Source organism: Amblyomma mixtum, chromosome 2 (assembly GCF_055824585.1).
Source record: "Amblyomma mixtum isolate Tamu chromosome 2, ASM5582458v1, whole genome shotgun sequence".
Lineage (NCBI taxonomy): Eukaryota > Metazoa > Arthropoda > Arachnida > Ixodida > Ixodidae > Amblyomma > Amblyomma mixtum.
The window spans coordinates 48,859,380-48,877,139 of record NC_143013.1 but is presented as its reverse complement, the minus strand read 5'-3'; the positions used below and the strand labels follow the sequence as shown (position 1 = coordinate 48,877,139).

Genomic DNA, 17,760 nt, shown 5'->3' with positions numbered 1-17,760 from the left:
AAAATCCTGTAGGCAGGTGGTACGAGACTGCCTCTAACATTTATGAAGGCTTTCATCTGTAGCGAAATGTCGCGGTCGTAGGCCATCGAGTAGGTGCGAGTCGTGACAAGTTTTGCTTGAGACGGTGCCGGTTATAGCTTATTCAGTTCTTTTCTTATTGGCAATAATTAAAATGTTGTTTGTTTCCGTATGAAAGTTTCTGCTGTCCAATTCATTTCAGTATTTTTTCCCGTGCTTTCATTTTCACTTTATTTTCCACCAACGCACCTTAAGGCTTCGTTCTGCGATCACAAGTCGTGCGCGCACAACTCATGTACCGGAGGCATCAGGGGATTATACCCCGTCAAGCGCGCAAGTGCACTTACTGGAAGTGTCACCGCCTATATAAGAGCACTCTGATAAAGCCACATGGAATAAGTGGAGTGGCATCCACAGAAGAGCGCACTCCGGTTGGAGAGCGTTCACGCAACAAAGTTGGCAGACCGAGTGTGGAGCCTCGCCGGCAGCGACTTCCAAGAGGGTTTAAAAATATTGTAATCGTAATCGTGGCGTAGCTCCAGGGAAAGAGCAGGCAGCACCTCCACCAAGTGTAATGGGGCGACTCGCACAGTTAAGCCCCAACTCCAAGGGCCCTTCCTGGGCGTACGCGCTCAGCGTCGGCGCTCTTGGCGTACGCTAGAACCGGTCTGCGCATGCGCACTGCAGGAGACGCCAGCGAACCTCGGCGAGGCGCCGATATCTGTCACTGCTAGATATCTGCGCCAGCGCTCGCGCGAGCGCCGGAAGCTGCTCACCGTCACGTCTCTCATGGGCGTACCTCAGGCAGACATACACCAATGGAAGGACGCGGTTCTCGGGACATCCGGTGCGGCTTTTCGCGCACTTTTCAAAACTTGCTGTCTACATTTTTGCTTGGTGCCGAGGCTGTTCGCGCCATGTCCCAAAATAAAATAATAAATGAAAGTCTGATCGCCGCAGTAGAAAGGCGGCCGTCGCTCTGGCAGGCGATCCATAAAAGCCATAAAAATAAGCTAATAAAGGCAGCATTGTGGCTTGAAGTGGCAGCGGAAATTCTGCCAAGCCTGCGAAGCACAGGTAAGCCGATATCTTGCTTGTGACGAGTGCTGATTGAGTGAAATGTGCTCGAAAACGCTTGTGTTTCAATCGTGCAGAGGGTTCCGCTCTAGCCCAAAAGCGGTGGAAATCGCTACGAGACAAATTTTGCCGGATATATCAAGCGGCGACGGAGGCAAAGAAAAGTGGCGCCGGGGCCGAAGAAGTGGCCGACAGGTCTGGCAACCACACAGCAGCGTGAGCACAAGCGCGAGCAGCGTGCGGCAGCGCTAGCCAGCGCCTAGTACCATGGAGATGCGTACTGCTGCCAGCGCCTGTCGTTGCGCGGCGCCAAGAGCGCCGACGCTGAGCGCGTACGCCCAGGAAGTGTCGTTGGAGTTGGGGCTTTAGTATGGACGGCCACAGTCCTTGTTCCAGCGGTGCTGCTCAGCAGGCCAGCGTTCGGAAGCGCAAACCCGAACTTCGTCAGCTTCGCCTTCCTTCTTCTTTCTCTCTTTCGTCGGCGCTAGCTGCTGGGGCATCAAGCCCCAACTCTCTTTCTTACAATATATGTATATTTCTTTGAGTAACACGCGAAAACCACACAACAAAGAAGCGAGATCAGATGCAGCCCCACTGTACACCGGTATGTGGTTTGTTGTCAGAATTCTGGTTAGGCAAGGAACTTGGTTTCGCTAAGCCCTAAGCAGTACTGCGTCAGCCAAGCATGGACGCCATTTATGAGACTTATGAATGCTTTTTCATGAAAGGAATCCATTCAGGCTCTCAACCTTCAAGTGAGCGTAGACTAATTGTGGCAGCGTGCTGTGCGACATCGGAATAGGCTGTTCTGGCCAGCTGTCATCCAAGGAAATTACGTTGTTGTTTTTTTTTCGGTTCTTCTAATGTTAATCGAATCCATCAAAACACATTCGGATCGTTTCCAGTGATTTCGAATATCCGCTATTTGATTCGTTCAACGAATAGAACACGACGGTGTTCTATTCGCAATTCGAAAACATTTTGAATATTCGCCCACCCCTGCAAAGGGGTGGGCGTGGTCTTTACCGTGGTCTGGTGATCGGCTTCCCTAGGTGAAATGCTTCAAAACAATGTGCCGCCCTTCGTGCACACCTAGAAACTGTTAGTCATGTGGCTGTTTGGCGAGGTTGTTGCGCCATTAAAATCAGGTCATCGTCTACGCTAGACAACTCTCATGTTTCGCCGTTTGTAGCAGTTTTCCGCCGGTGCGGCAGGTGCCCATATACCACACGTATACGGCTGAACACGGTAAAGTTGAACATCAGTGCGGTGCGATTAAAACCTGCGCGCAGTGCAAAAAATATAAAAAAGAAGGAAAGGTGCACACCGATCACAATAATGGACATTTCAAGTGGCACCCTCAGAGCCGCTTCCAGGAAGAAAGGCTCGTGACGGCGTCCGCACTTCTCGGAACGACAGTCTCTTGCAGTCTACGAGAATTCTCAGAACTTGTCGATAGAGAGCGTCCGAGGACGCGCAGTACGATGAAAGCCAATCAGTAAAGGTGTTTCTTGCGATGGCCGTCGTCGCATTGCTGTTATTCTGCAGATGTATTCTATAAGACATCGCTGTCGTTCGTAAAAAGGCCACCCGGCGTGCGCTTCTGATTGGAAGACATTGCCGTTAACGAGAAAGGCAGCGAGCCTAACACCATGGCTTCGATGGGTTGCCCGAAAACAAAATAACCTGCCCCTAAGTTTTTCTCACTTCTGAGTTTGTTTGTTTTATTGCGAAGCAATACTAATTTAGCTACCACCTCAGCCCGTTCCAGCGCGAGGAGGTGGTAGGCACCACTTGACCTTTGGCATGACCTTTGGCATGACGTCATACCATCTGTGTAAAAACGGGGCCCCATCTCGCGCCGTCGCAGCGCGAGGCTGGTAGGCACCAACGGCGGCCTAACTCTCGCTCCTCTCACCAGGGGCGCCGCGCGCGGAGAGATTAGACGCAAATCAGAGAACTGTTGGAAGATTAGCACTAGGTGCCCACGGCAAAAGAACAAACGAGGCAGTACAAGGGGATATGGGCTGGGCATCGTTCGAAGCACGGGAAGCTAAGAGTAAAATACTATATGAAGAACGCCTGAGGAAATTGGACGATATCAGGTGGGCAGCTAAGGTATTTAAATATTTATACAGAAAGAGCGTTGACTCACAGTGGCGGAAAAGAACTAGAAAACTAACCAGTAAGTATGCAGGTCATGAGGACGGAGAAAGAAAGAGCATTAAACGACAGGTTAAAAACGCGGAAGTTAAAAATTGGATGAATTCAATGGAAAAGAAACAGTGTAGAACTATATCGATGCTGGAAAAGGCAGATCAGGAAAGAATTTTTCTATGATAACTCAAGAGGCAGTGCCCTACTTTTTGAAGCTAGGTCAGGGTGTCTTAGAACGCGCAGCTACAAAAAGCAATTTACCGAAGAAGATGACACATGTGCAGTGTGTGGTAGATCTGTGGCAACAATTGAACATTTCATAATCAAATGTGACGGTATCCATCCGGATGTCGATGCAGGCGCAGTCACTCTTCCTGAGGCCCTAGGGTTTAAAGATAACAATGGTTATGTAAATAAATCTGCAGTGGAAGTCAGCAAAAAGCGATTGGAGGATTGGTGGCTGAAAAGCAGAGATGTGGCATAAGGTTAGAATTGTAGGAAACCGTAGGTAAAGTGGTGGCGATTCTTAATGAGAATTGCCAACACAGTAAACAAAAAAAAATAAAGAAGAAAAGCTGAGCATGGTGGCATTTGCCACCACCCCGTTTCAAAGGGGGCGCTCCTATCCATCCATCCATCCATCCATCCATCCATCCATCCATCCATCCATCCATCCATCCATCCATCCATCCATCCATCCATACATCCATCCATCCATCCATCCATCCATCCATCCATCCATCCATCCATCCATCCATCCATCCATCCATCCATGCATCCATCCATCCATCCATCCATCCATCCATCCATCCATCCATCCATCCATCCATCCATCCACCCACCCACCCACCCACCCACCCACCCACCCACCCATCCATCCATCCATCCATCCATCCATCCATCCATCCATCCATCCATCCATCCATCCATCCATCCATCCATCCATCCGTCATCCATCCGTCATCCATCCATCCATCCATCCATCCATCCATCCATCCATCCATCCATCCATCCATCCATCCATCCATCCATCCATCCATCCATCCGTCATCCATGCGTGTAAAAACGGGGCCCCATCTCGCGCCGTCGCAGCACGAGGCTGGTAGGCACCAACGACGGCCTGACTCCCGCTCCTCTCACCAGGGGCGCCGCGCGCGGAGTGACGTCATATCATCTGTGTAAAAAAAAAAATAGGGCCCCATCTCGCGCCGTCGCAGCGCGAGGCTGGTAGGCACCAACGCCGGTTCGCTCCTCTCGTCAAGCCGGTCAGATGCCGCCTGAAGCAAGCAAGACACTTCGGCAGAATGCAAAGAGGAAGCATCAGCGAGCTGCGGAGACGGCAGAAGAACGAGAAGAACGACTTTCCAAGCGGCGTGCTCAATATGCAGCCCGACGAAAACGGTCAATGTCTTCGGTAGAAACAACGTCAGAACCTATCGTAATGCTTCGCAATTACCAGGCTTAACCAAGCTAAGCCACAGCCAGTTTTTTTTATTTTGAGATGTCTGGTGCACGTGAGCAAGTTCAAATGAAAGCCACCAGTGTTGAGGTCACCTTCCACACTGCCCTGACATCATGGCGGGGGTACAAATAGAAGTTGAGATGGGTCACCTCTCCTGCACTTATCGCTTTTTAGCCCAACACTCGCATCGCCGCTACACAACGAGTTATTTACGGCAAAGTTGGTGCGAAGGAGAAAGTTTTTTTGCTTAGAAAAGGCAAGAATGTGTCGTGAAAGCGAAGGACGGACACCCGAGTTCACTGCCTACAGATAGGCCCGTCCGATACCAGTGGCGTGTGACGCGCCGCCTGCGCATCTGCGTCCAGAACTGAGTAGTGTTTACTTCGCGCGCCTCGCCAACTACTAAGCGTTTCTTGAGGAGTCTACACACCTTTGCTTCTAAAGCCTGTGGAAACTGCCTGTAGACTCTGCTTTTCTACTTTTGGTATACTTCAATTCTGTGCACACAGTTCTAGCAGACCGCCGTTGTAACAGGTATCCTACAGTGTCGGATTTAGAAGAGGATGGCCACACGGTGAATTTTATGCGAGAGAACAACGCTGGGACCTTTTTTTTTTTTCCATGAAGAATGGTCACGAACTTAGCGGTCCATATAATATCCCCGCCTGCAAAAATGAACGGCCTTCGAAGAACGGAAATGGCGCAGTATCTGTATCACATATCTTGGCGGACACCTGAATCGCGCCGTAAGGGAAAGGAGGAAGGTGGGAGTGAAAGAAGAAAGAGAGAAAGAAATGCCGTAGTGGAGGGCTGCGGAATAAATTCGACCACCTGCGGATCTTTAACGTCCACTGACATCGCACAGCACGCGGAAGTCTTCTGCGTTCGTGTGCTGCGCGATGTCGCAGCACAGAATGGCTAAAGACCGTTATAACAGGCGGGGAGGAAATCAGCTGCGCGCTGTAGTGTAGTCCTTCCCTCCGCTTGCTCTGTACCGTGTACGAGTCGTTGGCTGTGCTGAAGCTGCTCTAGGCATAAAAATTTACATTTTCTTGCACGTTTGTCGCATCTTAACGAAGTATGATTCCTTCATGGCATACGTAGGCCCATGATGAGCCTTTCTGCAAAAGTTTGCCTACCTGCACACGAATTGTAGAAGAAATAAAGTGCACTGCACTGTTTGTCCCGCCTCTATTGCGCTGCTCTGGACTTCTATACACTGCAAGTAGTTCCCCTTATCCACACAGGGAATGTCATACAGCGAATTTCTGAGTAGAGTGATTCTATCGGTTCTTCTTCTTTAAAAAATCCATATTTGAGCTTTTCTGTATACTATATTTCAATATTTTCTGCACCATACGTTCGCTTTTCATATATATGCGATAAAGCCGGAATGTTTCATCCCGCCGCTCCAATTAAATCTAGATAGATTGTTGATGGAGTGTCGTAGGTTGCTTCGTTCAATTTCCGAACTTACTTTCTGTTTTCGCTTTTCTTTTCTCGTGAAGTGGACTAGGGGCAGTAAATAAAATATATCAGAACAGTCTGGAGCGACATTCTTCGTTTCAGTCGTTTTTCTACAGCAAGCACGCCCCGTCATCAGTGTGTACATCAGAAACGGTCGGTTACGGTGACATGTTCCTTCATTTTTCTCTTTTTTTCTGACTGATACGCGCACCGTTTTCTCCTAGAGCGGCCTCTTGTGGTTAGAAATCGGCTGACTTCATTGTGTACTGAATGATGATCGCCATAACTGTTTCTGCACCTTGACCTGGGAAATTTAATCATGTTTAGTCTTTTTCGGTTCACCTCTTCTTGGGAATCATACAGAGACCTCAAAGATGTAGGACAACGTGCACTCAGAAACCTGTAATAGGAACTTCAACTACCTTTACATTTCTAATCCATCTCCAAGAATCGAAGATTTAACATCCTTATAAACGAGAAGACACTCATGTTTCCCATTATTCATTGTATAATACTCATGTTTGTTCTTAAAATAAATACTCCGCTCTTCCACTTCACTGGGCTGTCATGTTGCACTTGATGCAGGATTTTGTTTTCCTTTTTTATTCTTAGAACTAATTGTCTAAGGCAACTTCCTTTAACTTTTCTAATTGAATTTAACCTGCTGTACTTAGTGGCGCGGTCAGACACAATTTTATTATTATTTGGAGCCTCAACGTACTCTCTTGTCTCTGCGAAGCTCCACAAATTCCTTATTGTGAAGGAGCTGCAATTAATGTTTGCTGCGATTTCTTGAAGACGTCGATTCAAAGACTCCATTGATAAAATGATTATTGAGCACGCGTCGAGGCATTCCCGCGAGAGGCGTTATACCACAGCTCGCGATTCCTTGGTGTAAGAGTCCACCGATACGAGCTACGGGTCTGAAATGACTGTGGCGGGAGCTGTGTATGATCCGAAGTGTAATAGTTGTTCTGTAATCATTACGACTATATAGGTGTGATTATTAGACCCACTAATATGTAAGTGAGTTGATAGAAGGCGAAGTGCACTACTTGCAGCTAGCTTTCGCATGTAGCATTTCCGTTTCATGGCGTTTAACGCCTGAAAGCGACTCGAGTTATGAGGGACGCCGTAGTGAAGGGCTTCGCATATTTCTACCATGTTGGGTTCCTGAACATGCACTGACATCGCACAGTACACGGGTGGCTAGAATTTCGCCCTGATCAAAATGCGACCGTCGCGGCTTGGATCGAACCCGCGTCTTTCGAGTCAGCAGCCGAGCACCATAACCACAAAGCCACCACGGCATCTTTTAACCTGTAGTAGTTCAGGCGCAAACTTGACACAAGAAAAGGGATTGGAACTGGCGTTATAAAACGTTCCATGAATGGCTGAGCAATTCAATGCCTCGTGTGATAGCGTCTAAAAAAAGTGCGACAAGCTATTGCTTGAAATAATTGCTGCTCAGAACAGTAGTGCGTGAAAAGTCGGATGTAAATTTGCAGAAATGGGCGTCCTCATTCCTGCTGCCCTGATGCGATGTGCTTTTGAAGAAGGTATGAGACGCGCGTCTCATTCCCTCTTTAACTCCGGACCCCTTCTGGGCAGCAGTTTTTTTTTTTTTTACGTTCTTGGGTTTTTAATCTGGGGCAAAATCTTGGGGCAAAATCGCAAAAACGTTCTTGGGGCAAAATCTGTCCTTATGTTGTGTGACGTCGCCGACACCATGTAAGAGGCCTCCGCCCACAAGCCACCAAGCTTCGCCGTCTACCCATCTTCACCCTCAAGAATTTCACCCACCACCAAACAATCGACCTTCACCCTTCAGTAGCTCGCCCTCCACCCACGACCCACCTGCATCATCTAGAAGGGCTCACCGCACAACCCATTCACCTTTGAAAACCACCCACAATTGTTTAGAAGCCGCCACCGACCACCAACCAATCCACCTCCGCCCTACAGAATTCCACAAACCTACACCCTCGATAAGGCCCAACCCACCACCAATCCACCCTCTAGACGACACCCCCAACCCTGGAAGAAAATAGCTAGGGTGAAATACAGTTCAAACTCTCAGCGGGAAAGCGGTCACTGTAGAAACGAAATGAACAGCCAGTACTTTCTAATGCAGATTTGTCATGTCACATCACCTCAGCATTTTTATTTCGCTTATTATTTTCCTAAAACATGGGGATATCGTATTGTGTCTGGCGTACAGTATACTGCACGCCATTCCTCTGCTCCACTATCCCAAATGCGAATGAGTGTCACTTTACTAGCCTAAAATGTCTTAGTGGTGACAATAAACATAAGAAATTTCGCATAGGGAACCTATATCAGGCTCCCGAACAAAGCTGATATCAACAGAGAAATTGGGACGCCCGTATTCTCACTATAATAGGTATATCAACTATAAAAAGATTCGCATGTTACTTCTAATCTATAAATAAAAAAATATTCATATGTGATTTTCCTCCGCTTCTGAACCCTGTTCCCTTCTTTTTTTTTTTCGTATTCTGTGCACTGGGCAACTAACCCCACATCAGTTTACATATGTGCGGCTTTAGTACTTGCCCGTACAGTCCCCAATATTCGCTCGATATTATCCGTCTTCTCAGCGGAAGCCGAGGGGAAAGGAGGATCAAAGCCCTCGGCAACGGGCACCAGACCGCTCTGCACTGCAGTCGCGAGGTCGACGACTCTTCCTGCTCCACTGAATTCGCGGAAACGGACCGGCAGCCTCGTTTCGATAGCGCCAGGCACGCTCTAACCTTGCGCAATTGCGGCATCCATTGTCACGTAGAGACTCTCAGTGGAGCTTCGCGAATGCGAGGACGCCTCCCCTGAAATAAAGTAATGCACGCTTATCTTTCCAGGTAGTGATAAAATGGCGCACGCACGCCCATGGCCGAGGGCGTGAAGTGTGCCCACCGGACAAGCGGTCGAGGGCGGCCGCTTGCTTGAGAATACGAGCGACGGCCTCTCGAGGGCCCAGCGGGTTGGCGGCATGTCTTTCCTCGAAACTGACCGCGAGCTTCGCCTTATCTGATGAGCATCAGCCGAGACGGGGGTATCGGCAGTGCAGATTCGAGATCACTTGAAACCATCGGCGAGATTGGAGAGTCGTGCCTGCCCTTGGCGTGCACTGAGAAAGCCCGCGAAGCCGGGAAGCGTGGCACGTAGTGTGGACCGCTTAGGCAGAAGCCTGCTGTGTCGGCAGTTTGAGCAAATGAGCGTTAAACAGAGAACTTTCGCTTGACACGCTGTGGTATTTGTACTGTGGCTTGTACAAAGCCGAGATAACTTCCAGGAATGTGAGAGCAACACGGCGAAGGCAGACTGGAGATGTATTTCCTTTCCTAGCACGAGCATCGAGCCTTGTACCTGATGTCACCTGGACGATTCAAAGCGTGCCTGCGACAGACTTTGTCCGTTGGAAAGCTTCTACTTGAGAGGGCTAGCACAGACCACCTTGTTTGCGTGGAGTGTAAACAATGTACCCGTCTTCAAGATGCATCCGGCAACATGTGTACGTCTTTAAATCGTTCCCTTTCTTTCTTTTTCTCTCGGAGAAAGGCAGAGGGACGGTTCGTTTGTTTTTCGTATCCTTATCACAGCGCCAACAAGCGCGCGCGTCACACGTGCCTAAACATTGGCCCTTGACTCGAGCACGTCGTCTGCTGAGAGGCTGTCCCTTTCGTCTGCTCACAATCCCTTAGCTTCATGAGGGTCTAATCCGGCTAACAGACCGAAACTATCAGCCCGCATCAGTTTGTCCCAGTAATTTACTACTTCCATTCGGGAGCCCCTTGGATCCAGCTTTTCTGCTTACTGCGAAGCCCGGCCAGTCAAGCGAGCTGATTTTCTTCACCACCCTTGTAACAGGACATCCAACCCAACCGCTATTATTTTACATCTAAGGCTCACGTTCACAGTTTAGAAGGGAACAACAAATAAAAAATTATCTCAGCACAGGGCCGAAATATCTGCTCAAAAATAGTGAACTGAAATACTCACAACGATAATAGCGAACTCATAATCGCAGTTACTTCGTTGGTCCATAATTATAAACTTGCTACGGTCATCAAAGGGTACTTCTTAAAAGCGCGAGAAATGTGAATGCACAAAACAATGAACTTTTTGCTATGCACTTAAAGCCCATTGCGCGCATGCTGTTTGTGTGTGAATGGTTATTTGTGGAGTTCGTTGTGAGTTCGAGTGACTGCAGCTGCAAGCCGGCATTCAGCCGCTCAGTCTGGATTTTTAGAATATTTTTAGAATATTCGGTTTATGTATTCTGTTCATGTAGCCATAGGAGGCCCTATTTTGCAGTCTCGACTATTGGGCCTCCTGATGTATATACCCCATAACCATGTACTGTAAATATGAAATAAACTTGATTTTGATTTTGAAATAAACACCTATTTGTCATTTTTACCGTGATTTACATTTCTGACACCCCGCAAATTTGCACGCCGTACCAAGGTAACATTTCTTTGCTTCTTACGCACAGTGTCGCCACCGCCCGTGTCCTAGGGTATTTATCATTAACAGGCTTCGGATTGCCGGAAAAGCAATACTCATTCGCAGCAGTTCAATAGAATTGCATCATAGAAAACATAGTGCATGATCTTAAGATACATGTACAAACCTTGAAATGGTTCATTACCTTCCTTTGTATGCGGTAGTACCGAGTACTAAAAGTACCCAATTCCTTTGTCTTCATGCCTTATCTCCGCCAAAGTTTAGGGAGATATGCTTTTCTGCCAAATACAGCCAAAACGATTTGACGCAAAAACGGAACTAGTACAATTAGCCAGCTATAAGTAAAAGAAGAACAATCAATCTGGAAAACATAAAAATCAGTTTAATACGGAAAAATAAAATCATTTTCATGTACAACAGAATCCCTGAAGTGTCAGTGAGCATAATGTAGCGGCTCCGTGTCCCGCGAACAAATAAATAACAACGTTTATATAAATAACACCACCAGCGCGCACTTGCACTCAAACGTACAACAATTTGTTGATGGATTCAACAACGTCCGTCCGTGAATGTTAAAATGTGTAAGCGTTTGCCGGCATTTCTATTGAGGCACTCGTTGGCACCGTGCGATTATGGACCGTGTAAGGCTGTTGATGAAAATAGTTAAGTACGTGAAGCGACTAGTCAAATGTGACGACGAAACGCGACAAGCTACGTTGCGCACGATTTTACGCGAAGCACTGGTGACCGACACGGAGGCGTGGTATTCGCCAACTTCACCGCAGGGAGACTTTACCCGAAACCGCTGCAGCGATGCTGTACCTGCATTATATCTGTCGTGCCGTCTGGGCGCTGTCTAGAAACTCGCGTGCGCTACGAGGGCTCAGGTCAATAGGCGTTTGATAAGGAGAGCTTAGTGCACTCCAGAGTCCAGTTAAGAGAAAAAGAAAAAAAAGAGAGAGGGTGTTTTCCCGGGCACCTCCAAGCAGATAACTGCTGCTGTGCATGCCAAGGACGAGCTGTAAAGCTGGGTAAACGATATTTCGAGCTGTCATTCGGACCTCGACGCCAACGATTAGGAGCGGAACTTGGAACTATCGTTGACAGCAGATAAAAATGAATCACGAATGGGTACCCCAACATTTCTAGTATGCTCGAAGCTCCTGCGCGATGCTAACCAAACAGCCTATATGTTTCAGTCACCATCCAGCGCCTGGCAAATGCCTCTAACTTGCGCACTAGCGTTTAACTTCAGACTGTTCAGTCTTCTAATTTCGCGCACCAATGGCAAGCTAAATGCGTCGCCGAGTAGGGGTAGCCGGGTTCGTCCGCCGTTGTAGAGTGCGGTGAAAGGGGGAAGCACTTGTGCGAGAGCAGGCTTCAGGGGTAGCTAGCCGTGCAAAAACACCACAGGAGTCTTTGGAAGGTCGGAGATGTGCTGTCGGTCGATGAGTTGAGCAGGGAGCATGCGGGCGGATGGTGGAGGGATGGGGGCACGGGCATCGTGCTCGCGAGTGCGGGGAGGGAGGTGTGCGACAAGATGGCTCCCAAACACTTGAATGATATCGCAAGTTGCGAGCACTAGCCTAGGAGCTAATCAGGCGCGTTTGGGAAGTCCTGCACATCTCCCTGGACTCTGCCGACGCGTAGCCAGGGATCGCGAGAGACAAGAAACATCGCCACGGACCTTGCATGTCGATGCGGCCCAAGCGCTTGTTTTTGGCGAGGTCCCGCTTGTCCAAGCTTGATACGCTGTTGTAGCTGAGGTCAAGTTCGGTCAGGTCGTGCAAGTAGTGCATGCCATTGTGGATCCGCTTGAGCAGGTTGTCCGACAGGTTCAGCTTCCTGATACGAGACAGGTAGTGGCCGAATGTGCCGTCAACGGTGGTGATCTGGTTGCGAGACAGGTCGAGCTCTTCCAGTTCTTTGAGCCACTTGATCTCGTCGAGTCTTACGCTGGCAAGGCTGTTGCGGGACAGGTTCAGTTTCTTGAGGTGCTTCAGGTGGTTGAGGGCGGGACCGATCTCAGTCAAAAAGTTTCCGGACAAGTCCAACAACTGAAGCTGCGTGAGGTTCGCGAACGCCTGCGGCTCCAGCGTGGCCAAGTGGTTCTTGGAGAGGTTCAGGAGCAAAAGGTGCTTCAGTGGTGCGAAGGCATCGCCAATATACTCGATCCAGTTGTTGGCCAGATTGAGTCTCTTAAGGCTGCGCAGATCCTTGAAGGACCCCTCCAGACTTGTCAGCTTGTTGTCTTCTAGGTTGAGAACCGTCAGGCTAACCAGTCCTTCCAGCTCACCGGCTAAGGACTCTATTTGATTGGAGTCGACGAACAGCCACTCCAGAGAGCCCAGGTTCCGGATGGCGCCGTTGAAGCTGGTCAGGTTGTTTTTGGCGAGAGACAGGTGTTCGAGTCTGGGGCTGAAGACACCCGGCTCGATGTATTCGATACGGTTACTATAAAGCGAGAGGAACTTGAGGTTACCAAGTCTGGCTAGAGACGAACCGTTGAGTCTGGAAATACGATTGCCGAGCATGATGAGTGTCTGGAGTCGCGTGAGCTTCTTGAGCGCTTCGTTGGGGACCTCCCGAAGCCGGTTATTGGTCAGCATCATCAATCCAAGGCCAGGGGAGCCCGAGAAAGCGTTCGGCGACACTTCTTCGAGGAGGCTGGTGCTGATGTAGAGCCGTTCCACACTCACGTTGGCCAGGAAGCCCGCGTTCAGGCTGGTGAAAGCGCCGTTCGCAAGTTTCAGGTAGGGTATGGGGCCCTCGAACTTGTTAGCCAGCGAGCGACTGACGTCGTCCGCATCATCCAGCGCTTCGCACTGGACCGTGCTCGAAGTTTCGTAGCAGGAGCAGACGCCGAGCGATTCGGCCGGCGGGCAACGAAACGGTGGTCGCTCCGCCGACGTGCACAGGGGCAACAGCAGCAGCGCGCACGACAGCGCCACTGCGCGTGCCAGCAAAGCAAGGGCGGTCGTCTTCATGACGTTCACGTTGTTCGTCGAGAGAGAACTCGCGGGAACCGACGAGCGATGAGCACCGGAGTTGATCAAGACACGTCTTCGGCGGGAGCCAGCGGCTTTTTCACTTTCGAGCTGCCGCCTCGCGCAACCGGCGACTGCATTGGATTCCCGAGGAGCCGGCGTGCGCGCGCTTTTAACCGGCCACCGGCAGCGCCGCGATTGGTCGATACGGCGCGGCTTCCCTCGGACCCCCTCCAATGACGTCGCTCGTGTGTGCGCCGCCGTCGGAGTAATAGAGACGCGGCTGCCAAGACCTCTCTCCACGGAAGCGGAGTAAACAAATAAAAATGCAGAGTAGTTCCTTTGGTTCCTTTTCGGTACGCACGCTGTGCCGGCCCGCGCTGGTCTCTCCAGTTGCCGGGTGCGGCGGTGAGGTGCTCGTGGCCCTGCAGAAAGCGTGCGCGATATCATCGGTGTACAACTGACTTTCGGTACATCTTTGACTTCAAGTTCGCACGGATTAAAACATCCTCGCAGATGACGCCAGGAGACGAAATAAAAGAGCACTTGGAATTCAAAGCTGCTGCTTTGCTCACGCCTTCATGAAGAAAAAGAGTTATAATTTAGACGAGTGTCTGAGAAAGGGGAAAAGCTACTCATTTTCATCTGGTCCCCGTAGTGTCTGGATGTCTGCAAGGTCTTCCGAGCCCTGAGTATTTCCATGGTACTGACTGTCGCACAGCAAATCCTTTCCGCGATAATTCTGGTGCAGAAATTAGTTTTCCTGTGAGTAATGTGCTATTCTGTACATAGAGGCATTATATAATTTTTTCTCCTTGGCCCGTTGGTCGAGAGGCAAGTAGAAAACCGCGTATTCTTAAGTACTGCTACCGGTACTTCGCTATAATACAGAGTAGCCAGCAAACAACGCATGAGCTTGGAGTACGGTAAGGTTACGATGGCCTTCATACCCTATAGATTTCTCTCGACTGTTCTGTGCATGCGATCTCCTCAAAGCTGAGCGGTAGCGTCGAGACTTCCTTTTACAAAAGCGGCAGCCTTAACTCTGGCCTCCGTACGCTGTTTCACCGACGTTCAAGCTCCTCGTAATCGCGTCAGACACCTTGATCTGCTCGCCGGTGCTTCGTATATGCTGCGTTTGGCAACCCCAGAAGTCAATTGTTCACAAATCCCATGGCCAAAAATTTAGAATGCAACCCAAAAGTAGATAAAAAAGAAACTTGACACCACATAAAAGATACTGAGAGGTGACCCCGTTTTCTCAAGAGCTCTTTACATGTATAGAACTTTGAAGCTGGTATATTTTAGTCCTCTGTAATGCTGCCAGCTTGATTCAGAGTCGTTTTAAGAGGGTGTACAGCGTTGTGCCTCACTTTGTAGGGTTGATTCAATTTTTGCTGATGACCGCAAGCGTTGGGCCTTGGAAACGGCAGAAATGATATGCTTCAGATGCTTTAAATATTATACCACAGCACTGCCTCTTTATTTGCGACAAGAGCACGCAAGACTTCCATGACGCTTTCACGCACACAACAGAGACGGGGTTTCGGCTCCTTCACCAGCATCAAGCGCATTTGACCTGACTTTTGGCGGGAAATAGGTATCTAATAAATTATTTATTTAAAGCACACTGCAATATACCTTCTCCAAGGCTGCCATTTCTAAGGACACGTTAGGGTAAAAAGAAAACAACAACAAAACGCTTCGCGCTTTCGATGTTATAAGAACACTGTCGATGCCTAAGGCTCCTTCGAAGCTGAGTGCTTGGCTTTAACTACCTTGGTGATTAAAGGTTTATTACTATTAAAGGTTTATTAAAACGAAATGCAAATCATAGGTGGATAACAATGGTTAGTAGAATAGGAGATCTCAAAGTAAAACGGTCTGGGGGACCTGCGATCAGAAATACGTCAGTATAAGTAGACTAGTTTCGCAGAGGAGCTGGAAAAAAGGTATAAATTAAATTTAAACCTATTAGTATAATTTCCGGCAGTGAATAAGTTTTATAATAGTACGCGGGCATAATTTTTCAGACAAAAAAAAGTTATAAAACGGTAAGGAATAAGAGCATGAGAGAAAACACAAAAAACATCAGATACCGATGGGCAATGAATAGATGCAGAGATTATAAAATCAGAAGCGGAGAAAATAAAAATATTTGACATGAGAAACAATTTGACAGCTTGCTGTCGGGGTGGGGAACAGAAAATGAGATTAAAGCAATGTTAGGTACGGCATGAAGCTGAATGAGTTGATAAGAGCTGTTTTTTTAGTAAAGTGTAGAAAGCGGGCTGCGCACGATCAAGCTACCACCTTCGTGAATGGTTGTTTCCCAGCGACTCCGCTGTCTGAACCTAGTGCTTTCGTGCATTTTAAGTCGCTGAAGAACTCTTTATGCAGCTAGAACCTGGAATGTGTTTTTCGGCTCTGACCCTGCCACTCATGCGTGACGGCTCCCGACGTTTCCGAATAAGGAGACGTTATATTTTTGCGACTTCAAACTTACTAATAATGATGTAGTAAGAAAGCTTGCAATAAATACTTCCTAGAAGAAAGTTAGAATGAGCAATAATAGCTTAATTTGGAGCGTGATTTTGGAGAAAGAACTAAATTAGCTACTCCTACCTTGAGAAAATTTTTGGCGATTGGTTGCTTCCAAAAGCAGCCAGATTTAAGTTTCAAATAGCTAAATTGACAACACTTCTTTTTACTCCGAAATCACTCTCACACATCTGAAAGGGGGTTGGGGAGGTCAGTACGCCACCCATGGTGCTCCGTTGTGGGCTTAGACAACTTTTGAAAGTGCGTTGACAACCGTTCCAAAATAACCGCCACAACTTCAACAAAAAAAAAAAACAAGATTGGAATGAACGAGTCGGTCTTCCTGCGACGCAGCAAGCTCCGCGTACCGCGTTATTATTTGGCCGGATCGACAGCTTGGCTCCAAGAGGCGACAGCGGGGCGACCCCGGCGAAAGAATAGAAAGCGGAAGGCTGATGCGACTCAGCGATCCGCTGTCGTCAGCCCTGGTAAAGGGGACATAAAGAAGAAGGAAGCAAGGAGGACGGGGGGGGGGGGGGGGGGGGGGGTGCAAGAGGAGTTGCGCGGCATCGTCGGAGACGACGCTGCGGCTGCCTCTTCTCTGCTGCGGGCAGAACCCTTATCGGAAGCAGTTTGTGTTCGAGCCGCTCCTGACTGTGCGCCCCTTTGTTCTTCGTTGGAGTGTGTTTGTTGTGCGGCTGCTTGCTGCGCACCTTTCTTGTTTCTTTCATTCTAATTGCCCTTGCAACCCGTGTCTTCTCGTTACGATGCTTGTGAGGGGGAGGAGTGGATGAGGAGAGGCAGCGGTTGGATTTAAGGAGCGAAGCTTCGGCGTCTGGGTTTGCGTGCTCTGAGAGCAAGCAGTGCTTCTCAGGCTACCCTGCTCATGACGAGCAAAAGGCGAGTCCGCGCCGGGTCCCTTCTTTCTGCTGTCATGTCGTGCTTTTTCCAGGTGCGCTCCAATGATCCCAAGAGGGTTGCAGATTAGAAAACGATAGCGACATTGACACAGCTGATAGCACCGGCGTTATTACAGCTGCTTAGGAAACACACACACTCGAGCTTCACAATGCTCAGCTGTTACCACGGACCGGTATAATTAGACGCTTCAATTTCTTTAAACCGGAGATGCTTCTTTAAACTATGAGCATTTTTAATTTCCACGCCGCCGGCCGTCGGACCTCCTCGGTGGCTTGACGTCACTAGGACGAGGGACGAGGGGCGGAAAATGTTAATCCTTTTGAATGGTAATTTAAAGATACGGTACGTGGGGTGTGATGTTGGGAAGCTGCTGTAGTGGTGGGTTCTGAATTACTGAAATCGTGGAAGACAGGCGTTTTTTTATTATTATTTTGGCCTCTGCTAATTTCAGCTGCTGCGGCGGTGGTTCGGTCTAGCGACCTTGAGCTAAGGGGCGGATATGCCTGGACACTGACCCATCAGAGCGTATTTACAATAGAATCTGTAAAAATGCAAGAAAGTGGGGCTGACGTGTACTATAGCACTCAGGATGACTTGCGAGGTGTTAGTGGTGGTGGTGAAAAAGTTTTTAATACGCAAAGA

At 48.8% G+C, this 17,760-nt stretch overlaps 1 protein-coding gene across 1 annotated transcript in view; it reads right to left on the bottom strand.

Annotated features, from left to right (window-relative positions):
* LOC149359264 (uncharacterized) overlaps positions 1–13,810 on the bottom strand; it is a 67,849-nt gene extending 54,039 nt beyond the window's left edge. The window contains exon 1 of the mRNA XM_089571552.1: positions 12,357–13,810. Within this exon, the coding sequence (XP_089427678.1) occupies positions 12,357–13,656 (1,300 nt within the window). The 5' untranslated portion in view covers positions 13,657–13,810. The remainder of the gene's footprint in view (positions 1–12,356) is intronic.
* Between the last annotated feature and the right edge of the window lie 3,950 nt (positions 13,811–17,760).